The sequence below is a fragment of the Pelodiscus sinensis genome, chromosome 15 (genome assembly GCF_052426305.1).
Source record: "Pelodiscus sinensis isolate ZL-2025 chromosome 15, ASM5242630v1, whole genome shotgun sequence".
NCBI classification, from domain to species: Eukaryota; Metazoa; Chordata; order Testudines; family Trionychidae; genus Pelodiscus; species Pelodiscus sinensis.
In genome coordinates, this window is record NC_143066.1 from 28,430,629 (window position 1) to 28,444,146 (window position 13,518).

General features: G+C 47.2%; 1 protein-coding gene across 1 annotated transcript in view; it reads right to left on the reverse strand.

Annotated features, from left to right (window-relative positions):
- ADAP1 (ArfGAP with dual PH domains 1) overlaps nucleotides 1-1,481 on the reverse strand; it is a 127,826-nt gene extending 126,345 nt beyond the window's left edge. Inside the window, exon 1 of the mRNA XM_006112840.4 lies at nucleotides 1,026-1,481. Within this exon, the coding sequence (XP_006112902.2) occupies nucleotides 1,026-1,110 (85 nt within the window). The 5' untranslated portion in view covers nucleotides 1,111-1,481. The remainder of the gene's footprint in view (nucleotides 1-1,025) is intronic.
- Between the last annotated feature and the right edge of the window lie 12,037 nt (nucleotides 1,482-13,518).

A 13,518-nucleotide genomic window follows, 5' to 3' on the forward strand; every position in this document is an offset into this window, starting at 1 on the left:
CTGGCTCAGAAACTCCCGCCACCCCAACCACCCAGCAAGGAGCACCACTGATTATTTCATGATCGGTAGTTATGCCTCAGGAAGACAGGGGCAAAGTCTCCAGCAAAGGCCTGCCGGTGGCCAAAGGTTGGCTGGCAGGAAGTGGCACAGCAAGGCGCCGGGTGCGCCAGGTCTGTTGATTTACCGAGAAGGGAACCTTGGCTGCCAAGCAGGGGTGGCGACAAAAGCCACACACAGTTTGCAGGGCAAGCACAAGGACAGGAGCAGGGAGGGGCAGGCAGAGCAGCCAGGCCGACAGGGGCCAGCTCGCCCGGCCCTAGGCCTGCAGACCTCGCCCCTGCCACCTGTCCTCCGCCCCGCCTGCCCACCCTTGCGAATTAACAAGGTGTCATTGTCATCTGGGCGCAGGGCTCGCTCTGCACTGCAGCTCGCGCACACAGCCCGGCTGGAGCGGCCGGGGATGACATCAGCATTCCCTAGTCAGCCCTAGAGCGCTGGGGCAGCGAGGTACCCCCGTGCGAAGGAGCGGGGCACCCTCTCTTTCCTGGCCCCCGAGCACGGCGCGGCCGGCCAGCTGCCGGATCGGGGACACGCCCCTCGCCTGCGGCCACGCTTGAATCGCCCCGCTCCTTGGAAGTGCCGCCGGGGGCACCCCCGCGCTGAGCACCGGGGAGACCTTCCTCCTGCCCCGGGGCTGGGAACCCCCGTGCCCACGCGGCCGGTTTCCTCTTTCTCCAGAGCCCGCAGTTTTGCAACAGCCCGGCCAGGGCTTGCAGGCTGGGGCAGAGCTCGCCGCAGCCAAGCGCCCAGCAAGCGGGGCTCTCCTGGCCGAGGCAAACTTGGACCGGACTCCACCCTGCCCGGGCAGCTAGCGGAAAGGAGCAGGTGCCGCCCTGGACCCCAGGGCGGCGCCTGCCCAGGGATTCCGGTGCCCGGCTGCATGCTCCGTCCCTGCCCCGCTCACTCCGGCGCTGGCTCCAGTCCTGCAGCGCTGCGACCCCCCGGCTCCGAGCCCCAGCCCTTACCGGGGGCAGAGCAGTCCGCGCACAGCTGGTTGCCCGGTCTCTGGAGCAGCTCCTGCAAAGCCTTCTTGGGCTTCTCCTTCGCCATGGGGCCGGTGCGAGTGAGACGGGCTCGGCTCTGGCTTCTCTTCTCCTCCTCCGCTAGATGCGCTTCATGGGGCTGGGGGCGCTGGAGAGGCTACCTCGCCGCCGGGGGCTGCTTCATCTGGCCCCGGCTCCGCTGGGTAAGTAGGACCCCTGGGCAGCCGCCGGGCGCTTAGGGCTCCTTCTCCCGCATCCTCCTCACTGGGCTCTGAGCAGCCTCCTGCCCGGGCAGCCGCCGCCGCCGCAGCTGATTGCGCGGGGCTGGTTCCGCATTCCTCCCGCGGCAGCGGGGAAGGTTCTGCCTTGCACCGGAGCCCGAGCGTGGCCCACTCCCGGCCAGCCTTGTCCGCCCGCGACCTCCAGTGGCGAGCCCGCCCTCCTGCAGGCGAGCACCACGGAGCCCCCTGGCTGCGCGAGTGGCGCGGAGGGGCGGGGAACACTCAACGAGACACTCTGTCACCTTGCTCCCACCTTTTGCCCCCGAGCCTGCGGAGAGGAGTAGCCCGCTTCCCGGAGACCTCTGCTGACTGAGGCTTAAGCCCCTTAAACACAAATCAGCCTTAAAAAAATGCAATGGCGCTTTCCCTGCACAGGTCTCAAAGCACTTTGCCAATCTAGCCAAGGTGCTTACCTGGTTCTCAACATCCCAGCACCTGCCAATCTTTTCCTATTTACCCCACAACGCCCTTGTGAGGTAGAGAAAAGTTATAATCCCTCCTGTACTGGTGGGGTACATCTGTCATAGGCTATGTTTAGACTGCAAGCCTCTTTCGAAAGAGAGCATCTAGACAGCACGCGGAACTTTCGAAAAAGCAAGCTGCTTTTTCGAAAGAAAGCAGCGAGTCTGGATGCTTTCTTTCTAAAAAGCCCTGTTTGCTTTCAAGAACGCCTTTTTTCGAAAGAGCACTTTCGAAAAAAGGCGTTCTTCATCGTGGAATTTGGTTTACCGCCGTCGAAACAAAAGCCGCGTTCTTTCGATTTAATTTCGAAAGAACGCGGCTGCAGTCTAGACGCAGGTGAAGTTTTTTCGAAAAAAGGCTACTTTTTTCGAAAAAAACCCTGAGTCTGGACACAGCCATACAGAGGAAGATCGAAGCTGCCTGTCGATCTTACAGGGTTCCAATTAGTGGTCTAGTTAACACAGCTAATTTGAAGCAAGAGGGGCATTCCAGGTTGATGCCATAACCCTGCTTTCACAAGGAATAAGGGAAGTCAAAGGAAAAGTGTTCTCTCTTCTACTTCCTGCAGTGTAGACAGCACCAAAAACCTAGTTAAGCTGCTTCCACTTCAGCTATGCAATTAATGTAGCTAAAGTTGCTCTCTGTAGTGTACACATACTTGTGGAGAAAAAGGTCTAAGTCAGCGGTCACCAACCAGTAGATCAGGGTCTACTGGTAGATCTTGGAACCTTTGACAGGTGATCCTGAGAGGTTTGGCCCAAAGCCTATCAAGTGCTGGCACTTCATCTGCCCCTCAGTGCCCTGCTGCTCCTGCCCTCTGCCTTGGAGGTGCCCCTCACCCCTGGGAACCTTCTGTTTGCTGTGCAGGGCACAGGAAGAAGAGGAAGGGGGAGTGCTGATGTCAGGGTGCCCCTCCCTCCACCCTGTACCTCATCTCCACAGAGCAGAGGGGAGGCAGAGATGGAGAGTTTGGTGGAATCTCCATCACTAGAGGTTTTTAAGTCTCAGCTTGACAAAGCCCTGGCTGGGATGATTTAGTTGGGATTGGTCCTGCTTTGGGCAGGGGGCTGGACTCAATGACCTCCTGAGGTCTCTTCCAGCCCTATGATTCTATAAGAGTTTGCTGGCTGCTTTTGGGAGTGGTGCAGGGACAAGGTGGGGATGAGCCTGCCTTGGTCCCCTGCACTACCACCCTGAAGCCACCTGTGGTAAGCGGTGCCCAGCTGGAGCCTGCATTCTGAACCCTGGTCCCAGTCCTGAACTCCTCCTGCCCCCCAAACTCCTGCCCCCAGCCTGATAGAGTGAGGATGGGAGAGGGAGGATGGAGTGAGCAGGGGCAGGATGGAGGTTGGTCAAGGGTGTTTGGGTTTGAGGTAGATCCTGGATTGCACGTAAATTCAATAAGTGATCTCATGCTTAAAAAGGTTGGAGACCACTGGCCTAAATGATTTACCAAAGGTCACTTAGGAAGCCTGTGGAATAGTGATGGGCAATCTGTGGCCCAAGGCCCACATGTGGTCCATCAGGGTTCTATGTGTAGCCCATGTGCAGGGTTTCCAAATTCCACTAGTTTCTGTCTGCATAGTTTTTTTCCTATCAGTATTACTAAAGTGACATACATGTGAAAAGCAAGGGCATGTGAAGTGAGGTGCATACTGATCACACACAACACTGATTGTAAGAGGTACAGTATATGTTCCCTCTGCATCCAATCAAAGTGTTGCTACAGTTCAATCCACACACCCTGCAAATTCTAGGTACACAAGCACAGTTAGCAAAACTACCCTATCCTGGAAGACTGTTTTGGTTATGACAAGCCTACGTTGCCCATCACAGCTGTGGAGAAACCCAGGTCTCCCACTTCTTATGTGAACATGCTAAATACTGGCTCATCCTTCCTTTTCAACTGTTAATCAGTTGCTCCTAGATCATATATAGCCTAGAAATGACTGTGCCAAAGTAATTTTTGATTCCTAGCATTTCAGTTTGGTTATGGAACCCTTTTTGGTTTTGTGATGTGGATCCATTTGTTCATACTCCATCCCCTAAAAAAATAAAAAAATCAAAGCTTTCACCCTGGAAAAGCTTACTTATCTGTTTGACTTTATGATGAGGAGTCCTATTGACTTGACTTCCACCTAAAGTAAAGCATGTATGTTTGTAAACAAGTATGTTTTCAGAATCAGGACTCAAATAACCCAATAGAAAATCACCACTAAATCCAAATTATGACCATGATGCTTCAATCACTTAATCACATGTTTAAAACTTCACTCCTGTAAGTAGCACCTTTGATTTCAATGGGACTCCTCCTTAATTTGGAAAATATTTTCTTTAATTTCTTGCCATTTTGACTGATAAGTTTAACTGCATTAATGTCTGAAAATTGACATCATGAGCCAACCCTCTGTATTACAACTTGCTTTTTCCATCTAGTTTTGAAAAAAAACAGCTATCATGCTAACCAAAAATCCAATCTTGCAGCTCTCATTCCTGTTAAGTAGTGCAGATAAAATCAATAGTAGGATTATCTACAGAATCAGGCTTCCTGCTTGTAGGTCAGTCTGTCACCCCCTTAACACTGAGCCTTTGTGTCGGTTTTTAAACTTTTTTCTAGTTACAGACTGACTTAGCTACCCCCCTGAACCTTTTTTTCCTAGTTATGCTGGTATAAATCTGGAATAAACCCACTGTCTTCAGTGGAGTTAATCTGGATTTATGCAAGCATAAATGACAACAGAACTGTCCTGAGACAGATTCTTAGCCCCATCCCTGCAAATACTCACATCTGTGAATAGTTCCATTAAAGTCAATACTCAGATTACTCATATGTGTGTTTACAGGCTGAAGGCATTATGCAAATCCACATCCAGTTGCCGGGTTTTCATCCATTCTTTTATTTTGATGTAGACCAATCCCTTGGCCATTCTTGCCCCCAAAAGCATCCACTGCACACAATGAACTCTTCATGCTGCAGCTGAGATATTGCAAGTCATTACCAGAGGAGAAACAACAACAAAAAAGATTTTGTTTTAAAGTCCCTGTTTAGCTTTCCATCGAGGCTTATTGATTCTCTTAATTTTTTGTTCTCCTGGTTGCTAGGCAATTCCTCTCTATACGCTGTGTGCCAGGGCTGCGGAAAGAAATTTATATCTTGTAATAAAATCAAATATAACAGGGACTGTAGGAGATGATCAGAACAAGCTCTCACATAAAGGAAAGAGGGGATGAAGGGTGTGGAAGACTGATAAGGCTGAGAGCAATTGTCATTATTTAAATCTAATAATAACATAATTGTTAGTGCAGAGCCTACCACAATGCAAGAAACCCTTTGTAGTAAAAACCCCACTGCAAAGTTCAAATGAGGAGAACAAAAAGTGCATGTGAGGAGAGAGGACAAGGGCCCAGCATAAGAAGAGGATGCAGGAGATGGGCTGAAGTCATATGGGACTCAAAGCAGTCTTAGTAAAAATGCTTTGGAAATAAAGGGTCCTGATCCTTTTTCACTTATACCAATTCTACACTAGCATAACTCCATGGCCTCAGTCCTGATTTGTGCTGTCTTAACGCCATAGATTTCAGCAGAGTTATGTACTCCTCATTTATGCCAGATGCAGAACCTTAGTCAATCAGAATAGCTTCGTAAACGTCAACAATGCTATGCTGATTGACAGCAGCCAAGGATCTGGCCCTTTTGTGCCATGGCTTTCGGAGGAGCTACTCCTGCCGCACAGAATGTGACAGCACGAACAGCAGATGTGGGGAGGCGTGATCTATGGTGGGTGCTGGGAGGAGCAAGTTCCATAGAGCAAGGTCCCTCACGGCAAAGACAGTCATCTACTGGCCTGAGTCACAATGACCTTTACAGATAAGGAGCGATCTAAATGCACATGCAAGAGAAGGCCCTGCTATCCTGCTGCCTGTGGTTCTGAGCCAAAGCCCTTTAAGATGGGTGAGAGCCTTTCCAATGACTTCAACAAGTGTAAGATCAGCCCAAAGAGAAGGCATGACTGGTGCTTGTAGGGAGAGGGGTTACAACCAAATGGGGAGGTAGCATCTGGGGGCACCCTATTTTGCAATTAAAATTTTAGCAGGGCCACAGAGGGGCAGTGCACCTCCTAAGTGCTACCATGAGTCACCTGTGCCAGAGAGCGTACCAGCTTGGGAAATCTGCTCATGAAGTCACCTGCAAATTTCTCACAGGCTTCAGGGCAATGCTGCACTCACACTGATGGTATTTCTGTCTTTGTGTTGCCAGTCTGTGTTTTTAGTCAGACCGTTCTTTTAAATGAATAATGCCCCTCATTTTTTCAGGAAGAACGGCTCTTGTGCAAGAGAGGGGTTTTGCGCAAAAAGGAGCAGTCCACACAGCTCCTTTTTGCACAAAAACCTCTTGAGCAAAAAAAGCCCCCTAATTAATTATGCAAATTAAGTGCAGCAATATGCTAATCCATGCTTCATTTGCATAGGCTTTTGAGCAAGAGAGGTGCAGTGTAGCCTAAGAAATTCTGTAAGTAGCATAGGAATTTTTGGCTGACACTGAAAATACCGGACCAAAACAACCAAAAAAGCCATCTTTTCCTCCCCAGCATCAGCTATTTCTTCTCAGGGATATCAGCTGCTTTCTTTTTATTATGGAGGAGTCAGCTTGCACTGTTAAACAGTTACAGCTGTGTCAACATTTTCCATGATGAAAGTCTATTTTCAGACATTACTGGACATAAAAATCTCTTCATAGCTGCCCCAGTGAGAGCCAAGAGCAGTTGTTTTACAAAATAAAAATCCATCGGTCTGTTATTGAGAATTATTTAGAACATGTGTAAAGTGGGGAATCTAAGAGGATTAGCTGAAACCAAGAGAATAAATTAGCAATAATAACTGGAAAAGGCAGAGAGAATCTCCAAGGCCCCGATCCTACACTGACTAAATCAACACCATGGCTGTGTCTACATTGGTGTGATCTTGCGCAAAAGTGGACGCTTTTGCGCAAAAACTTACTGCCTGTCTATACTGGCCACGAGTTCTTGCGCAAGTACACTGACGTTCTAATGTATGAAATCAGTGCTTCTTGCGCAAGAACTCTGACGCTCCCACTCAGGAAGAAGCCCTCTTGCGCAACTGTTTTTGTGCAAGAGGCCAGTGTAAACAGGCAACATGAATTTCTTGCGCAAGAAAGCCTTATGGTTAAAATGGCCATCAGAGCTTTCTTGCGCAAGAGAGCATCTACACTGACACAGATGCTCTTGTGCAAAAGCACGTCTCTTGCGTAAAGGCATATACCAGTGTAGACGCTCTCTTCTGGAAGAGTTTTTGCACAAGAACTCATCCACAAAAGAGTTCTTGCGCGAGATCATGCCAATGTAGACAATGATTATGCAAGTAGAAAGTTATTATACTCAAAGCTGGTATGTGAATCTAAAGAGTATTCACTCCATTACACAAGTAAACAGTTTGCATGTATAGCAAACCCAAACTGAAATATCCATAATTCAGGCAGAGAGTAATTAGATAGAAGGAAAAGTGTCTGGAATTTTGTGCCCTCTGGAAAGGACATTGTTAGCTTCCTGATGAGCAGAAGACAGGCATTCCTCCCCACAGCAGTTTTCCTTATCAGCCAATGGATAAAAGCAGTTCCTCCCACTGATCCTAACTGAATCAATAGGGGTGCATCTACACTGAAGGGCTTAACTCGAAATAAGCTACACAAATTGAGCTATATCAATTGCATATCTTATTTTGAAATAGCATATTTTGCAATAGGGAGTGTCTACACAGCACTTATTTTGAAATAGAGCACTCTTCCACCGACTTCCCTTACTCCTCATACAATGAGGGTTACAGGAGTCAGAGTAAGAAGTCCTCCAGCTTGATAATATTTTGACACTATTTCAAAATAATTGCCTGCTGTGTAGACATGGAGTAAGTTATTTCGGAATAGCGCTAGTTATTTCAAAATAGTGTTGCAGTGTAGACATACCCTAGCAGATTCTACAGACTTCTCTTCTGATCCCATTAAAGAATACCAAAAAACCCTAAACCAACTGCTCCAGAAGCTCCTTTCTACAACTCAGGACCAAATCTACACAAACCTCCTCCTCCCCCGCAAATCCCCAACCAGGAGTTTTTTATCTGCTACCCAAGATACCCAAACCTGGAAATCCCGGATGACCCATCATCTCAAGTATTGGCACATTTACAGAAGGGTAATCTGGTTATATTGACTCTCTCCTCAGACCCTATGCTGCAAGCACACGTAGGTTTCTTCAAGACACCACCAACTTCATGAGGACTGAAAACACCATCGTGGCCATCATGGACATAGAAGCTCTTTACACCAACATTCCACACAAAGATGGATTTACTGGCTGTCCAGAACACTATCCCTGCTAACGCCACTGCACACCTGGTTACAGAGCTCTGTGACTTTGTCCTCACCCACAACTATTTCCAGTTTGGAGACAATTTGTATCTTTAAGTCAGCAGCACAGCTATGAGTACTTGCATGGCCCCGCAAAATGCCAATATCTTTATGGCTGACTTGGAACAATGTTTTCTCAGCTCTCGCCCCCTAACAGCCTTATTCTACTTATGCTACACTGATGACATTTCATCATATGGACCCATGGGAAGGAGACCCTTGAAGAATTTCACAGGAATTTCAACAACTTCCACCCCACCATCAACCTTAGCCTGGAGCAGTCCACACGAGAGATCCACTTCCTTGACATTATAGTACAATTATATGATGGCCACATTGCCACCATCTTATACCAGAAACCTTCCAACTGTTACACTTACCTTCGTGCCTCCAGCTTCTATCCAAGACACTTTTTCCAATCAATTGTTTACGGCCAGGCCCTAAGATACAACTGGATTTGCTCCAATCCCACAGACAGAGATAAGCACCTTCAGGATTTATAGAAAGCATTCTTAAAACTGAAATACCCATCCGGAGAAGTGAAAAAATGGATTGACAGAGCCAGACAAGTACCCAGATGTCAGCTACTTCAAGATAGGCCCAACAAAGAAAACAATAGGACACCACTTGTTATCACCTACAGCCCCCAACTTAAACCCCCAGCACATTATCAACAATCTACAGCCTATCCGGGAAAATGACCCCTCACTCTCACAGAGCTTGGGGTACAGGCCAATCCTTGCCTAGAGACTACCTCCTAACCTAAAGAAGAATCTAATAACCACGCAGCACGCCTCCATTGTACTTATCCAGGAACCCACCCCGGTACCAACTTTATACACACATCAATACAGGCGACATCATCACAGGACCTAACCACTTAAACCACTACATATAACTGTACATACACCAATGTGATCTATGCCATCAAGTGTCCCTCTGCCATATATACTGGCCAAACTGGACAGTCTCTACGAGAAAGAATTAATGGACACAAATCAGATATCCAAAAAGGCAACACACAGAACCTGTTGGGGAACATTTTAACTTGCCTTGGCACTCATTAATGGATCTCAAAGCCACTGTATTATTTCAAATCAATTTCAAAAGCCAGCTCCACAGGGAAACTACAGAACTGAATTTCATTTATAAGTTTGATTCCTACAACAGAAGTCTAAACAAAGACATTGGCTGAATGGCCCACTACATTCCACTTCCTAATGACATACAAAACAAACAAAGGGTACTTAAAGTGGGTACTAAGTATTCTTATCAGCTTCATTTAGCATGGACACTCTAATTGACAATTTCTTTCCCCTTTTTTCTTCCTCTTCCCCCCATTTCCTCTCTGTACTATTTATTTGAAAACTGGACCAACCCCTTAGACTCCATTTATCCGATGAAGTGGGTTGTGCCCACAAACGCTCATCTACATTTTTTGTTAGTCTCGAAGGTGCTGCAAGACTATCTGTTGTTGTTTTTTTCCAGTTATAGACTAACACAGCTACCCCTCCAAAACTTGTGAATCAAAAACTTGTGGTATCCCTGTTAAACATATAAAACCTCAGGAGGTTCTCTTTTTAAGATGTGCTTGTTTCTTGAATTATTAAATTCCATCCGTAGACAAAGGGTGAATATAAAAACATAACTATGGCCATACTGGGTCAGACCAAAGGTCCATCTAGCCCAGTATCCTGTCTTCTGACAGTGGCCAATGCCAGATGTCTCAGAGGGCGTGAACAGAACAGGTAATCATAGAACTATAGAATCCTAGGGTTGGAAGAGACCTCAGGAGGTCATTGAGTCCAGCCCTCTGCCCAAAGCAGGACCAATCCCAACTAAATCATCCCAGCCAGAGATGAGACTTAAAAACCTCTAGGGATGGAGATTCCATCACCTCCCTAGGTAACCCATTCCATTACTTCACCATCCTCCTATCATCCTACCTAGACCTCCCCCACTGTAATTTGAGACCATTGCTCCTTGTTCTGCCAGCTGTCATACTGAGAACAGCCTCTCTCCATCCTCTTTGGAACCTCCCTTTGGGAAGTTGAAGGCTGCTATCAAATCCTCCTCACTCTTCTCTTCAGCAGAATAAAAGATCATCAAGTGATCCATCCCCAGTTGCCCATTCCCAGCTTCTGACAAACAGAGGGACCCTATTCCTACCCATCCTGGCTAATAAGTATTGATGGACCTAATCTCCATGAATTTACCTAGTTCTTTTTTTAACCCTGTTAAAGTCCTGGTTTTCACAACTTCCTCTGGCAAGGAGTTCCACAGGTTGACTGTGTTTCAGAGAGTGCCACTGTAGTGAGTAGAACACAGGATGGGGCATGCCTGACTTCTAACCCCAGCCCTGACACTAACTCCCTTCTGTGACCTGAAGCAAATCTTCAGTTTCTCCCTTGGTAGAACAGGGACAATAACCTTCAGTTCCCTACAGTGAGGATGGATTCTTGTGTGTCAAGTGTTGCCAAGATGAAGCAGGCTATGAAAGTGCAAAGAAAAACTGGGAATGGGTGATAAAGTGGCAAATTAACAATCTTCAGCCCCATTCCTGCAAGCTGCATTGCCAGGCAAACCGCTGCCCCTGAGAAGTCACTGGGTATCCATGAAAACCCAGGACTCCATCTAGATGGGGCTGCAGGAAGGATCAGTGATTTCAGCATCACTCCATTCGAGTAGCACCAGGTCCTTCAATCTACATAATCACTCTTTAAAAGATCTTCAAGTGGCTGTCTTGTCACAAACCAATTCTATTAGCCAAAGACACAGACGTTGGAATTACAATTAATCCACAAAGTCAATTCTCATTCTGATGGCTTCCTCAATCGAGATAATGGATAGCTGGGACATTATCAACCTAACATTCAATGAAGGTGCCAACAGCTCTTTGTCTGTACAGATTCTTGCATTAGTACCCTTCCTCTCAAATTGCTAACCTATGATCCTTATCTGCTCCTTTTAACTATCCAATCTTTAGGTGCTTATAGATTACCAGTTCTGCCTTTTTGGTTTTCCCTTTGATATTTTCTGCTCCTTGTTTCTGGCCCCCTTCCATTTTTTCCCTTCCCCCCCCTCTCCCTTTTATCTTATTTATTTTGGGTCTGCACATCCTAAACTCAAAACTCTTGTCATCTGAAGAAATGGGCTGTGCCCACGAAAGCTCATGATACCATCTACATATTTTGTTAGTCTATAAAGTGCTACCAGACCATATGTTGTTTTTTTAAGTTTATGGACTGATTGTGAGTTCTGGTGACTGTCAGTCACACTAGCAGAGCTATTCTTCACTGGGACAACTGGTGCGAGCAAGAGTGGGAGATCAGGAAGTGTTAGGTTGGTGACAGGCAGGAGGAAGGAGAAAAGCATGATTTTGCTGATGCTCCTGGGAGGTTTCTCTAGGTATATTCAGGACTGCCGACTGGGGCAAAGGGAGCAACAGCCCCAGGGTCTGGTGATTCTAAAGGGCCCAAGATTCCAGCCACTACTGCTGCTGCAGTGCCTGGACTTCTCCCCTCCTCCCGGGCCCTTTAAATTGCCACTGGAGGGCTGGGCAGCATGCAGGTGGCTCTAAGGGTTGGGGGGAAGGGGTATGGCATACTCCAGGCAGTGCTGAGGGCTGGCTGCCCTTCACGGGCTCAGAAGGGCCTGGAAGTGTGCTCACTAAGCCCGAGGGACTCAAAATGCTATCTCCTCTGCTGCTGCCAGCCCTCTGGCTAGCACCACTGCAGTCCAAATAATCCACTTAGAATTGGAAACTGGTATGTGGAGGTGTGGATTCTTCTTGGTCATGTCACAGCCAGCTCGGTGTCTGACAGTAGCCAAGGAGACCAATAGGAGGAAATTATGTTATTTGTTGCCTCTGGGATGTTTGCGTAGTTGTATTCTTCTGTTCTGTAATATAAACTGTATAACACTACATGAAACTCGCAGAGGTGTGCAGATTCCTTGTCAGTAGTGTGCAACCAGTGTAGTGTGTGTGGATTATTACAATGAGGCACCATATCCTCATCTGGAATAAGGTGGCATAGCTCCATTCACTTTGATGGTGCTACACTTTTTTACACTAGGGCTGTGTCCAGACTCAGGGTTTTTTTCGAAAAAACTTCACCTGCGTCTAGACTGCAGCCGCGTTCTTTCGAAATTAAATCGAAAGAATGCAGCTTTTCTTTCGACGGTGGTAAACCTAATTCCACGAGGAAGAACGCCTTCTTTCGAAAGTGCTCTTTCGAAAGAAGGCGTTCTTGACAGCAAACAGGCTTTTTAGAAAGAGAGCATCCAGACTCACTGGGTGCTTTCTTTCGAAAAAGCGGCTTGCTTTTTCGAAATTCCGCGTGCAGTCTAGACGCGCTCTTTCAAAAGAGGCTCTTTCGAAAGTATCTTTCGAAAGAGCCTCTTTTGAAAGAGGCTTGCAGTCTAGACATAGCCTAGCTGAGAATCCAGCCCCATCAGTGAGCCCTATTCTGCACTCACTTATAGCAGGGGAAGCCAGGAGTAATTCTTTGGAAGTCAGTAGGCCTGATTCTGACCTCATTTACACCACTGTGAATCCACTGACCTCAGCAGACTTACTCCTGATTTACAGAAGCTCCAGGGGGTAGCCGAATTAGTCTGTACAGGATCAACTTAAAAAACAACAAAATGCTCTGGTAACACTCTGAAGTGGGCTGTGCCCACGAAAGCTCATGATGCCATCTACATGTTTTGTTGTCTATAAATTGCTACCAGACCATTTGTTGTTTTTTAAGTTTATCCTGATTTACAGTGATGAAAGTGACAGCAGAACTGGACTGGTGGGAGAAAAGTTGGTGTGAGTGAGAGGAGACTCAGATCCTGAGTATGTATCAGCTTATCCAAGAAAAGCTGAAGCGATTTCTCCTTCCTGGCAGTTGTCAATTCATTCCTAGCTGGAGACTGCAGCAGGGCAAGTTCTATAGCATGCAGCACTCAAGGCAAAGCACTTGTCGGGGAAATTGCTTTTGCTCAATTCCAGTAATTGAATCTCTTCCTGTTCAAACGCACATCCTTCCGGGAAGAGTTCTGAGAGGCAGTCAAGCTGCCGTTTGCATTGGCACAATGTCTCACGGTGCTTCCGAGATGAAAGTGAAAGTAAGCCTTCCAAGGGCTGAATGCTGCATGCAGATGGGGAGTGGACAGGAGCTATAAATGGTGCAGCATATAGAACCTGGATGTGATAATAGTGCAAGCAAGACCCTGGCAGGAGCATTCTGTGACAGAGAGAAATAGCTAATAGCAATAGGTCATTTCTGGCCTTAGCCTAGAAAGAGTATGGTCCTTTTAAAAACTG